The sequence below is a fragment of the Myodes glareolus genome, chromosome 8 (assembly GCF_982192425.1).
Source record: "Myodes glareolus chromosome 8, mMyoGla1.1, whole genome shotgun sequence".
NCBI lineage: Eukaryota > Metazoa > Chordata > Mammalia > Rodentia > Cricetidae > Myodes > Myodes glareolus.
This window is the reverse complement of record NC_142033.1, coordinates 7,978,495-7,991,810: the sequence shown is the minus strand read 5'-3', so window position 1 is coordinate 7,991,810 and position 13,316 is coordinate 7,978,495. Positions and strand designations below refer to the sequence as shown.

General features: G+C 45.1%; 1 protein-coding gene across 5 annotated transcripts in view; it reads right to left on the bottom strand.

Annotated features, from left to right (window-relative positions):
- Wdfy3 (WD repeat and FYVE domain containing 3) overlaps positions 1 to 13,316 on the bottom strand; it is a 242,562-nt gene that overhangs the window by 23,737 nt on the left and 205,509 nt on the right. For all 5 annotated transcript variants that reach the window (XM_087908832.1, XM_087908830.1, XM_087908829.1 and 2 more), the window contains 7 exons: positions 13,032 to 13,117; positions 11,314 to 11,394; positions 9,155 to 9,209; positions 8,827 to 8,946; positions 6,621 to 6,738; positions 5,658 to 5,764; positions 3,484 to 3,637 (listed from right to left, as the gene is read on the bottom strand). In XM_087908832.1, the coding sequence (XP_087764958.1) occupies positions 3,484 to 3,637; positions 5,658 to 5,764; positions 6,621 to 6,738; positions 8,827 to 8,946; positions 9,155 to 9,209; positions 11,314 to 11,394; positions 13,032 to 13,117 (721 nt within the window). The remainder of the gene's footprint in view (positions 1 to 3,483; positions 3,638 to 5,657; positions 5,765 to 6,620; positions 6,739 to 8,826; positions 8,947 to 9,154; positions 9,210 to 11,313; positions 11,395 to 13,031; positions 13,118 to 13,316) is intronic.

Genomic DNA, 13,316 nt, shown 5'->3' with positions numbered 1-13,316 from the left:
CCAGAGCTATTCAGCCTCAGCACAGAACACCTTCCCCTGTCCTGAGACTGTTGTGGCCTTTCTCCAAGGCTGCTCCCTAGAGCAAGCTTCAGAAAGACTGCCAACGTTAAAAAAAAAAAAAAAAGACAAAAACAAAACAAAACAAGCAAAACTCCCTCAAGTGTCCTTAGGGAGGGTTAACTTACAAAGTTAAACACAGTTTCTCCCTGGTAAAACCCCAGGGGCTCTGAGGCTAAGCTTATGGTTTACTAAGAGCAACACAGCAGTTTCTGGAATGCTGATGGCTGCAAATCTCTTTTCAATGGCACATGTTGTGGTAACTTCAGTACATGAGTTTTCTCATCTTTTCACACACACACACACACACACACACACACACACAAAAGACAGAGTCTTTCTAGTGGGTAGCTCTGTCTGGCCTTGACTCAAGAAATTTGCCTGCCTTTGCCTCCCAAGTGCTTGGGCCATCATGCCCGGCTGACACTTAAGAGGCATCCACAGAAAACAGATACTTTGCAGTGATGATTCTCATTAAAAATAAAATCTGAAACAATAAATTTTTGCAACATTAAAAGAAAAAAAATTGGAAAAATTAGAGCCTCTTGGCAGAAACAAAAACACCATTTTGCAATAAATATTGATTCCTATTCCATGCAAACTTATTTAAGTTATATTAGGTAATCTGAAAGTATTAAAGAAATAATTTGAGCCCAGCATAGTGGTACACATTTATAATCCCGACACTTAGGAGGGGATATGGGACTGCAAACTGGAGGCCAGCCTAGGCTATATAGCAAGTTCTAGGCCACCCTAAGCTATATAGCAAGTAATAGGCTAGCCTGGGCTAGAAAATAAGATTCCCAACTTTAAGGAAAAAAAAGGAAAAAGAAAACATCTGCTCTGAGGTTAAAAACTAATTGGAATTATCATCTAGAAAGACAGGTTTTTAATGAACTAACTCTAAAAGGTCATTTTGGCTTACAATTCCCATAGTGACAAATGAGACTGGCACTGTGCTGAAGTTCCTGGAAACACTAAGCCAGTGGCCTGACTTTGCGGCCCTGGTTAGGTAAACACTGTGCTGTTTCAGCAAGTAGCACAGTTTTCAGATTTCAGAGCACTGGGCCGCCTCAAAGAGACAGCAGGAAAAACACTTCCTGCAGAAGCCATCACGTCTTCATTGCTGTGACTTAATCATTAAAATGTGGTGGATGAATCCTAGCACTTGAGGCAGAGGCAGGTGGATCTCTGTGAGTTCGAGGCCAGCCTGGTCTAGAGAGCAAGCTCCAGGACAGGCTCCAAAGCTACACAGAGAAACCCTGTCTCAAAAGACAAAAAACACAAAAAAAGAAATTACCATGTGACTTAAAAAGTCAAAAAGTCCTATCATTATAGTGACCACACACTTCTCATGTTCCCTCTCAGCTCCTCAAGTGATCCCCCACGCTGTTTATATGTCTGTGTGCATGTGTGCACAAGTCTGCAGCAGTCAGCTGGAATTACAGACAACTGTGAGTCACTCTACATAACTGCAGGGAACTGACCTAGGATCCTCCGGCAAGATGGTCCTCACTCTTAACAATCGAGCCATCTTTCCAGCCCTACAGACCAAATTTTTTGTTAAAACCAAGCAATAACTCCTAGGCCTCTTTGAGAAATAATCGAGCTTTAGAGAATACGTATGGCTTCAGAACTACCCATCATTTTAAAGATATCTGAAGGTGGCACAGTCGCAGAGAAAACCTTGGTTTATGTATCCTGCAGCTCCTTCCCAGGAAGAAGACACAAGAACAGGAGCACTAGAACAGCCGGAAAACAAGCCCACGAGCTTTCTCTCACTAGAACAGCCGGAAAACAAGCCCACGAACTTTCTCTCACTAGAACAACCAGAAAACAAGCCCACGAGCTTTCTCTCACTAGAACAACCAGAAAACAAGCCCAGGAGCTTTCTTTCACGCCATTGATCTTTTCTCAGAGAGCGGGAACTGGTGTTGTTTTGTTCTTGAGGTAAGAGCCATACGACTCTGATCAATTCAAAGAGACCAATTCCGCGGCATTCCGCGGTCGTTCAGCAGGCAAGCAGTCAGCGTTTCTAGGTGGCTCCAGAGCACCGTTATGCCCCTGAGAAACCACAGAGCGGTTCAGTGTTCTCTCCTACACGTGGCAGCCACACTGTGCGTGTGTCTGGGGTCTACCTGTTCTGAGGATGGCCAAAGCATCACATGTCGTGTGACAAAGATGGTGGAGCTGGGTTTTTACTAGTCAGCATGATGCTTCTGAGATTTCCCTATTATACCAGGTCTGGAATGTCTCCTGAGACCCTCGTTTGGTCAGATGTGCAGTTCACAGATTGGTGCTACAAGGAGGCTGGGCTCAGGGGTGGTCTTCTGGCCACTGGGGCACGCTCTGAAGACACAGCGAGACACCAGTCCTTCCTGCTCAGTTCATCTGCGTTCCAGCCCCAGAAGAGAGGCCTTTCTACCCCACAAGCCTCTGCTGCGATGCTCCCCTTCAGCACAGGCTCAACCCCAGGGCCAACCAGACTGTGGACTGAAACCTCCTACAGCCTTCTTATAAGATCAGGTATGTGTTGGGTGGGATGAGTAATGTTTCATACTCTGCACTTGCGTGCCTCACATGTGCTTATCCATGAGTGCACTCACACAGCTCAGCTGTCATGTATGTCATGTGACGTGACACACACACAACTGATCTACCACATATGTCATGTGACATGGCACTCACACACAGCTGAGCTGCCATGTGTGTCATGTGACATGCTGGGTGTGTGTCTGCTTGAGCTCTGGCTTTCATTCTGCACACGTAGGCGTGAACCACTAGGTTATGTAGTGTTTTTGTGCCCACTACTCCTTTGGTTTGTTTGCAGACTAGGCTGGCCTGCACTTTAAGATCACCATCCCCACCCGAGTCTCCTAAGTGCTTGGACGGCAGGTGAGCACCATCATGTCTGTGCTTAACCACTGAAACGACAGACATCAGGTTCTTAAAGACATGCTGATTTGGTATTCCTCCCCCCTGGAAAATAGGCTACTCACAGGACAAAGAAACATGATTTAAATTATTTTTAAATCATAGTTTTAAAACAAATGGGCACATAAAGTGATGATGCCTCGGGTAGCAGACAAGATTAATAAGACGCACGGGATCGTGCACACCACCCTCGGCCATTGACAGGGTTTCAACAGTAGATGTTTCTCAAATATATTTTTTTCCACTTTGTTTTCGCTGAACAACACAACCCCAACTATGGATGCCACCTGTGCCAGTGTTAAATTCCTCCCAGATTCCCAGTTGAACTGGCTCTTTTGAAGCATGAACTTGCTTTCCTGTGTTGCATTTAAACACACACTCAAAGCAGTCAGCGTGGCAGGATGGACTACAGGGAGCTTCCTCTCCAACCACTGCAGACAGTCTTTGTAAGAGAGATTGCTAATGGTCTCAAGAAATGCCACTTTTACGTACCCAGATCAAAGTTGTTAGAATTGAACAGGAATTCTGGCAAATAAAAAAATTCTGGGATAAGTTCTTTCACATCCGCCATGTTGTGCTTTGACGCGGAGTACCAGGCCTCACGCACGCTGTGGAACATCCGGTCTGCCAGATCGAAGTGTCCACCCTGTGGGCAGAAGGAGGAGGCACCTCTCTATTAGGGAACCGCTGTGCGACAGTTTGTCAAATTCAAGGGCTGAAACACTCTTTGCCTACATTCTCATTTCTTACCATCCTACACTAAACAGACAGAACTTGAAATAATCATAAAATCCATTTCTCTTTGGTGTATTCTTTACAAAAGATGCCCAGTATATCTGTGTTGTAATCAAAGTAAACTTAAAATAAGAAGATTGTAGACTATAGTCTCTAGAGAGACAGCAAAGCTATGGGGGAGTAAGAATCTTCCACAAAGGAAGAAGGCCTGCGGAAGATTCTTGGGGAGACCCCATGTAACTGGTAAGTCAAGTTCCTAAGTGTGAACATTCTGCTTTTTACGTCAGCTCACAGGGTACCGGGTTCCACACAGGACTCTCATTCATATTTGCCGTTGGTGGATTCCCTGACTTTCTAGTGCATATTAATGTAATTAACACCACACCTAAGTTTTCGCTGCGATTCGATTGAGTAGAAACTTATCAGAGGCTAATGGTTAATAAAACATGTTAAAGTAGAAAGCATTTTTACCCATGCACCCTCAGTTTTCTCCTGTCGTCAGACCCTGATGGTGCTTTAGTGAACAGGGAGCATCCGACAGTTGTTACAGGAAACCGCCAAAGGCCACTAAGGGCAGCTAGGTCTGCCCTGTTCTGCACAGTGCCCTACTTCATCGCTTGCTCATGACTCTCTTACTTCTCCACTCTGTTTTGGGTACCCTGGCACCTTGCTGTTCCCTACTCCTTTTGTCAGGCATATGCTTGCCTTGAGCCCTGTGTAGATCCCACTGTGTTTCCAGGTGTTTGCAGGGCTCCTTACCCACTCCCCAAGCCACTCTGTTAAGCTGCCCCCTCTTTCCACACTTCACCTGCATTTCTGACACGGTTGATCACACTCTAAAAACACCGCACAATTTATTCATTCAAAACAATGTGTAGCTGTCTCCTTAACCCTGAAACTACAAGATAGAGCGTTGTCCTTATTCCCAGATGTCACAGCCGAAGAGTGACGAGTGCGAGGGTGGGTGGGTCAGCAGGCATGTGCTGACCAGAGTGCAGGGGGCTCTGCAGGCATGTGCTGACCACAGAGTGTGCGGGGGGGGGGGGGGTGTCAGCAGGCATGTGCTGACCACAGAGTGTGTGGGGAGGGGGGGTCAGCAGGCATGTGCTGACCACAGAGTGTGTGGGGAGGGGGGGTCAGCAGGCATGTGCTGACCACAGAGTGTGTGTGTGTGTGGGGGTGAGCAGGCATGTGCTGACCAGAGTGCAGGGGGCGGGGTCAGCAGGCATGTGCTGACCACAGATCGCAGGGGTGGGGTCAGCAGGCATGTGCTGACCAGAGTGCAGGGGGCGGGGTCAGCAGGCATGTGCTGACCACAGATCGCAGGGGTGGGGTCAGCAGGCATGTGCTGACCACAGAGTGTGTGGGGAGAGGGGGGGTCAGCAGGCATGTGCTGACCAGAGTGCAGGGGGCGGGGTCAGCAGGCATGTGCTGACCACAGATCACAGGGGTGGGGTCAGCAGGCATGTGCTGACTACAGAGTGCACGGGGGTCAGCAGGCATGTGCTGACCACAGATCGCAGGGGTGGGGTCAGCAGGCATGTGCTGACTACAGAGTGCACGGGGGTCAGCAGGCATGTGCTGACCACAGAGAGAATATGGAGGAGGTGATCACAACCATGGGCACAGAATAGGGCCTTTGAAAATAAAACACTTGCTGGATTCTAGTTAAGACTAACCCTCCCAGTCCCTCCCCTCCCCACTCATGCTGTTTACTGTAACTACAGGGTCCTGGCACTTGTTCATCCGAAATGAATCCTAGTTATTTATCAATTTAAGCTTAGCAGCATTTCAGCTCAGCTCTGAATCACCAACTTGTCATACTAAAGCTCCACAGTGCTCCTTCTAAGGTCAGATTTTTTTAAGAAAAGACAATTTTAAATGAAAGTAGACTTAATGAGAATGGTAAAAATTCAGAATTTGAGTTTTACCTGAAGCCGTAAGAATATCTGTGTGAAAGGCTCCATTCTGACAAGATACGAGGCCACAATCATTGCAGACGAATAGTGGGTGCCGTAGTGGTATGCTGGAGTTTCTCCTGCTCCAGACAGTTGGGGGCATCATTAAAAACAAAAGGAAAATAAGGAAAGTAAACTTGGTGTTAATCAAATAACATTGGAAATGTTAGCAATTGCCATAGGTAACCAGGACACCAGACGCAGCTAGTAGGACAGCGCGGCCACTTCGGCCCCACCGACTTCAGGCACAGTCCCTCTGACAGGTACCTAGGACAAGCCTGCTGGATTCTCTCCTGAGAGAAGCGCATCTGCCGTAGTCAGTTTGGGGCTCCTGTTACCTCCAACAGCAACCCATCACCCACCGAAGCAGAATACCCACTTAATAGCTACTTGTTTTTATTAAGTTATAACTTGTAATGATACAGTTCTCTCCACTGTACTGACAAACACAGCACAACAGTATGTGTATCTTCCTTGGCAGACAGTAGGAGAGAGGCGGAAGGAAAATGGGCACAGGCATACGAATAGGCTTAGAGTCAAGTTTTCCCCCTTTCTTTATGTATGTGAGGGAAAAAACAAGTCACTAAATATAATAAATTGTACAGTTTACAAATTTCATCAATTTATAACTTTCAATGAAGGATTTTTTAAAAAGTGCCTAAATGAAATTAAAGGAGACACAATAAGTGAGTGTGTAGTTCCGGATTAAGTATTATTAGAGACCAAGACAGAGGAGATAGTTTCCTGCCAGGGCTCTGCAGACAGCTTCAAACACCTTAGAGATGGCCACAAACTGGCATGATTGTAATCACATATGTGCAGGTGTGCACATGTAACACTCTAGCAGCTTGTAGGCATATTCACATGTGTCAGAACACTAAACAGTGTTGACTTTTGAAACCAAAACCAAAGCCAAAGGCAGAAAGAGTGCCTCACCATTGGGATCCTCCCAGTCCTTATACCGCTTCTTATACTGGGCCAGCCGTTCGTCCGTCTGTGCGCCCATGGGCTTAGCCAGGTTTCTGAATGTCTTGGGATTAGTAAGATCAACCTCCTGAAATATGAAACAAAAACCAATGCTGAGTTACCAGGCACCCTTCTTAGTGTGGATACAGCAACTGTGACGGGAGTGACCCTATCTGTGGGTCGGACTGAAACAAGCGCGTGTGTGCCTTACACACACAGCTTACATTCAGAGGCAGGGCTTGCTAAGTGGCCTCTCTCGACAAATGTTTGGAAATTATGTATTTCACAGGGAGACACTTGGGATTCCGGTTGTAGGAAGGAAGGTAACAGGGAGATGTTCTTAACAAGGACACAGAAGGACATTGCAGACCAAAAGCTCCCATTCGGAAGACAGGGTCTTTCTAGGTTTCCTCCTGCCCCTCCTACTTCATCGCTGAGCACTGTCTTCAGGCAGGTGGTTTAGAAGTGAGACAAACGGAAACACTCAGCCATTAGGGTGCACACACACCCTAGTAAGTGACTTCCCAATACAGATTATTTTAAAAGTACATCACTAGCTGACATTATTCACACATTCAAAAGAAAACCAAAATTTACTGTAAACCAAACTAGGGTTTTTAAAGGTACAAATTCAAAATACATGTCTGTGAAATGTTTAATACATGTCCTTCTTATAGGACATCATGTACATTAACAATCTTGCAAAACATCCATGAAGTCTTCGACACAGGAAACTAACCCACACTAACGATACGAGTCTACTGGTCTCCGCAAAGCCTATGTGTGAGAGGTCTCATCTGTACTGAGCTCAGCAAATGATAAAATGCACGCTGAGTGACAGTCGTTGTTCTAGGAGTGGGGTCTACGGGCGCTGTGAGAAGCCCGGGCTGAGGACCTCACAGACAAGTAGAGTCGGACAAGAATGACTGCACCTCGCTGTAAATCAAAGGACTGAGTGTCAAACAGGAAGAGAAGCACAAGACAGGGCTGATGCAGAGAGGGGAGAGGGAGAGCAGAGTGTGTTCCATGAGTGTTGTGCTTATGTGTGAAGTAAAGGGTACTTCAGACTAGCCAGGTGGCAAGCAAGGTGAGAGCTCGTGGGACAATTGCAGACAGGCTGATCACATGAAGAAAGCTACTGCGGGAAGAGGGGCTCGGTGGTCTCGCGGAATCACTTTAGACAGGTGTTAAGTCAATCAACTGTGTGATGACTATGATGTAAGGGGGGAAGAGAGTAGAAAACAGGAGGGAGCCTGGGGCCATGATCTCGTGAGAGATGTTCAGAGAGATTGAAGGGGAGCCTGGCAAAGCTGATGAGGGCCTTCCTACCTCCGCACAAAAGTGCGCTGCTTTTGCTTTCCCAACACTCTACAATCTGTAATTTAAAATTTTCTTTTTCAGATGAACTTGAATATTTTCACCTCATGAGTCTTCCCCCTTGACCACCTCGTAAGATGTATTCATTCACCCAGCTGAATCAGCCTCACTTGTACCTTAGGCACATCTACTTGGTAGGGTAGATGCTATTATTCTTCAATTAAACTAGCATCTTTCTGAGGACAAAAGCTTCAACTTTCTCCAGAATATAACACTTAAATTTCTGATCATTTAAGCAGCTCTGATTCTAGTAAGAGACAAAGTCAGGTAGATTTCTGAATTTTGAGTGACCTATCTTTCTCATCCTTGCTTACAAACGCCCATCTTGCCTTACTCCGTTGGCTCCTGCTGCACTAGAACCAGTGTCATCTCCACCAGACTGGAAGTGTTGGCAGACAGAAGCCCCAAGTTACAAGAATCCCCCACATTTCTCAGGAAAGCAGAAAATAGCCCTCCTATGCAGCCGCGATATTTTACAGAAAGGGCCACTCCCACTGTTTTCTAGACAACAATTCAATCTGCAAAGGCAATTTCTGGCACTTCCAATGGATGCAAACTGATTAGCAGCAAAAGAAAGTGAACAGATGGTGAGCCAGTGCCTGATACCAAGGAGGGACTCCGTTATCTAACCTTTGGTATATTTTACATTCCCAATGTACCCACGCTAAATGCCCTCTTGTCTTTCTCATATAGTGCCTGTGCCGATCAGGGAACAGTAGACTACCAAGAAGCACAGGGGACTCGAAGTTTCCCTCATTTATGAAAAGGTATTACACTCGGGCAATGACTGGAAGTTCACCTCGGAGTCGTAGTCTGCGAGAATCCAGGGGAAGACGGGGTACTGCATGAGGTCATTGTAGGATCTGCCGGCCAGGGTGTTCAAGTGCATCAAATACTGGAAGTTGCTGATTTCACCTCTCTTAGGAAAGACAATAAACAGAAACATCTTAGAGTGAGTAATTAGTTTTGCTGTTTAAATTTTTTATATGCAAAACTGGACAAAAAAAAAAGGTTTCAGTACAGCACACTCCCCTCCCCCTCAATAAAAGAGAAATCTCTCCGCTGTGGCTGCATTTCTAGACCATGACCTATGAGGTCCAAGGAACCTTCTGTGTACCTGTGCTTACCTCCCATCTCTGGGTCACAGACTTCTCTCCAACCAAAGTACTGAGTAATCCAGACCTAAACACAAGACAATCAACTGTAGGCCAGAGTTTTCAGTCTGCAGAGCTTTACAACTGTCACATTTCATTCTCTTGTCTCCAAGTCCTTTCCAGCCCACAGAATGGATCTCTTCATGTGGGCCATGAACCACTTTATAGGACTGTGAGGAGCACTTCGAAACACAAAATAGCTGAAGCAAATGAAAATTCAGAGGCGCAATATACAGCAAGGGAGGCATTTTTCTATGAACTGTGTTTCACTATTCATGATTTAACCTTAGTGCCTGGGGGCGTACGTAGCACAGTGTATACATGTCATTATCCATCGTGGGTAAAAGACCTGGAAAAACCCTGATCAAACCCAACTTTGTAATCACAGTAGGTATGCAGCTCCTGAAATAAGGGACTGACAGTATGAGAATTTATGACAGATAGCCTTGCTGCTCCGTTAGAGTGTTATAAAATGCTACTTAAGGTTATCAGAAGTATGCATTAAAAACCAACCGCTGGGACAGGAGCCATTGGCTATCCCCACAGGTGCCATTATCTACATCTATAACGTCCTTCCCCCAGGCAAAGTGAACATGCAAACTGTCCCTGGGAAGGACCAGAACATTCCTCAGTACTGAAATGATCCCCTTCCTGTATTTATGTTGACAACAAAAATGTGTGGAGCTTCTAGACATGTTTCTGAGGTTAACAAAAGCACATATTTAGGATTTTTATTTGCTACTGATTAAAGAAAAATAAAACCAACTTTTTTATTAACAATATATTTAGATGTGCACAGATTGAAAAGAAAATTCATTTGTAAAAAACTCTATTAAGTTTTTACACCATGTGTGTATGTGTGTGTGATTTATATGTTAGTCTCACAACACCACTTCTTTCCATGTGGCCTGCCACAGAATGACTGCAAACAAAGCTGAATGTATGGATTCTTGAAACAGCTGCAGCACCCAGAGGATCCTCTGATTAAAAGGAGCCATGGGGGAGCTGGGAGGCAAGGGTGATGCTGGGGCTATGGGGAGCTGGGAGGCACACAGAGCCAGGGAGTTTAAATTTAAAGACCAGAGAACAAAAGAGAAAGGAAGGCTGGGAAATTTGTATAAGTAGAGGTGTAATCAAGACCTCATTATAGAGATATCCCCTGTCAGCTGACGACAAGAACACAAGCAAAGTGGGCATACGAGAGGGGTAGCTCAGAGTCAGCTGACAGAAAGCAAGTTTACTCTTCATGAAGTGTACAATTATGCAAGAGAGCATAATTTAAATCTGAAGTTTAAATAGCTAATGCAGAAATCTGTTATCTGTTCAGTAAAGGAAATCAATCTAATAAGGGCAGGATACAGACGGAGAATTTCTTGTGTATTAATTTGGTTTTGTATATCAGGAGCCTTAGTGTAGTGGCATTTTATTTGTATTTTAATAAATAAAGTTTGCCTGAAGATCAGAGAGTAAAGCAGCCCCACTGGTCAGTCTTACAGACCAGGCAGAGGTAACACACACCTTTAATCCCAGTAGCCACACTAGTTTGTCATAGAAACTGGGCATGCATGCCTTCAATCCCAATGGTGCAAACCTTTAATCCCAGCCCTAGAGAGGAATATAAAATGGGAGGAGACAGCTCTCAGACACAGTTTCATTCTGAGAATCCTGAAGGCAGGATCGCCATTTCAGACTGAGGTCAGGGTAAGAGCCAGTGGCTGACTGCTTTGATTTTCAAATCTTTGGGTTGAACCCCAATTTCTGTCTGAGTTTTTATTTTTTATTAATCTTGCATCACCTTAGAACTTACACACTTCACTTTATTATAGACATTTTATTATACATTCAAACAAAATAAAGAGAAATTGCATTTTAGTACTATAAGAAAACTTGGAAAAGGTACCATCAAAAAAAAAAAATCAGAGAATGCTTTATACATTTGACAAATACTAAAGGTTAAAGGTTATGTTTCCAAAGAGAGTTTGAAGATGAGGAATATTCACATACAGCACTAAATGAAAGAATAAAAGCTTGTATTTTGAGAATTCAAATTTTTAAACACCAAATAATTCTCTCTAGATATAAGTCACCTTAATTTCACAAAGAAATGATTTGAGCATTAACACATGGCTTACCCTTGCTCCACACTGGTGTTTGGTCTCTGACCCGAGACAGACTCTGAGCTGTCTGTGAGAGATGGCACAACTGCCAGGAACCTACAAATTTAAAAGTGCAAATGAAATCTCCGTAGGGACCAACTGGAGCCCTAGGAAACAAGGGCAATTCCCCATATCCCTCCTGCCGCCTGACCCGCCCATGGCCAGTAAATGTAGACAGAGAGACCATGTGACCAGGATGGGCAATTCCCCATATCCCTCCTGCCGCCTGACCTGCCCATGGCCAGTAAATGTAGACAGAGAGACCATGTGACCAGGATGGGCAATTCCCCATATCCCTCCTGCCGCCTGACCCACCCATAGCCAGTAAATACAGACAGAGAGACCATGTGACCAGGTGCTGCCGCAGAGGCCCACAGAGCCATTTGCCTTGTACCTGTGCTGTCACATGAAGTGAGGAAGGGGAAACTGAGTCAACAAATGAAGTGCTAATGCGTAACTGCAACTAAGTAGTCACCTGACAGTGGGCAAGACACGGCCAAACTAACGTTAAAACAGACCACTAACTGAGCAGGACATGCAAGGTGCAACTTTCCTGCACTACTGTTAGCTTCTGCAGAGTTGCTCATGACATCAGTATACGTTTCAAGTCTCAAAGGAGAGTTGAAGGGGAAGCCAGGAGAGGATGTAGACCTTGAACTTGCCATGCACAAAGACATTTCTGAAAGAAAGACAAACGCATCTCTCCCAGCACCCCACGGCTATGAAGGTTGAACTGCGTTGCCTCTGCAATGGCTAGGTCAGATGAGGGGGTGTCACTCGGTCAGCCCCCTCACAGGAAAGGGGTCTAGGGACTGTATTTAAACGACATGTCATTTCTCTGTCACACACATTACACAAGTCTTCTGCTATCTACAGTTCTGGTTTCTGTCATTTAGTTACCTATGGTCAAATAAAGATCATAAAACATGGTTCAAAAATATTAAATGGAAAACTCCAGAAATAGCTTTTAGATGTTGCACCAATGATAAAACATACTAAGAACTGATCAGCAGTTTTAGCCACTAAGCTACTTTTTCAACAATGAAGGCATTCAACTTCTTTTCCAGGGCTGTGAAGACTCTCAAGATCCTGTTCCTACGGGAACTCATTCTGGAGCCCCACAGAAAGGTAAGGAGAAAGTGGAACATTTTGAACCCAAAAGTATTACTGTTCAACTTTTACTTGATTTACTATTATTGTGTATATGTATGTACACCACGTGTGTGAAGGCACACATGTGTGAAGGCACGCGTGTATGAAGGCACACGTGTGGAGGCTAGAGGGACAGCCGCGGAGCTGCTTCTCTTCTACATTTTGTGGGTTCTGGGGATTGAACTTCCAGCCCTGGGCTTCAGGATCAAGTGCTTTTACAACTGTCAAAGGCACAGGCTCACAGAGTCTGAGACTTAAACTGTCACTAAAAACCAGTGCTTTAGTGGGCTGGAGAGATGGCTCAGCTCTCGCTCCGAGTTACCAGAAGGGAGACGAGCTATTTCAGGAGGGAACTGGCATCGTCCTAAAAGCTAGGAGGAGGAATCCCATTTCAAGAGGCTGGAAAATAAAAGGAACACTACAAAGACATCGACTCACTGGCCTGGAGTCTGGATTTTTAGCACCTAGCCGAATAGGCTGCCAATGGGCCCCCTCCCATTTCTTCCCACAACAGCATATAAGGGATTCCTCATGAACGAGACCTTTGGTAGACTTTATTCCGAATTCCCTTTTGAAAAGCCAGGAGGTAATTCCGTCCATCCCCAGAGAAAACTTCAACAGCGATAGGCTGAAATGGTTAGAGAAAAATAGATTATGAAACAGACCATGACAAACACACCAACTTCCCCACCGCGAAGTCCTACAAGGTTGATGAATTTCTTCACTGGAGAATATTTTAGACTCATGAATTCTCTGTAAATTAAGCCATGCAATCAAAGAATTTTCTTCCTTTCTTTTGGTTTTTTGAGACAGGGTTTCTCTGTAGC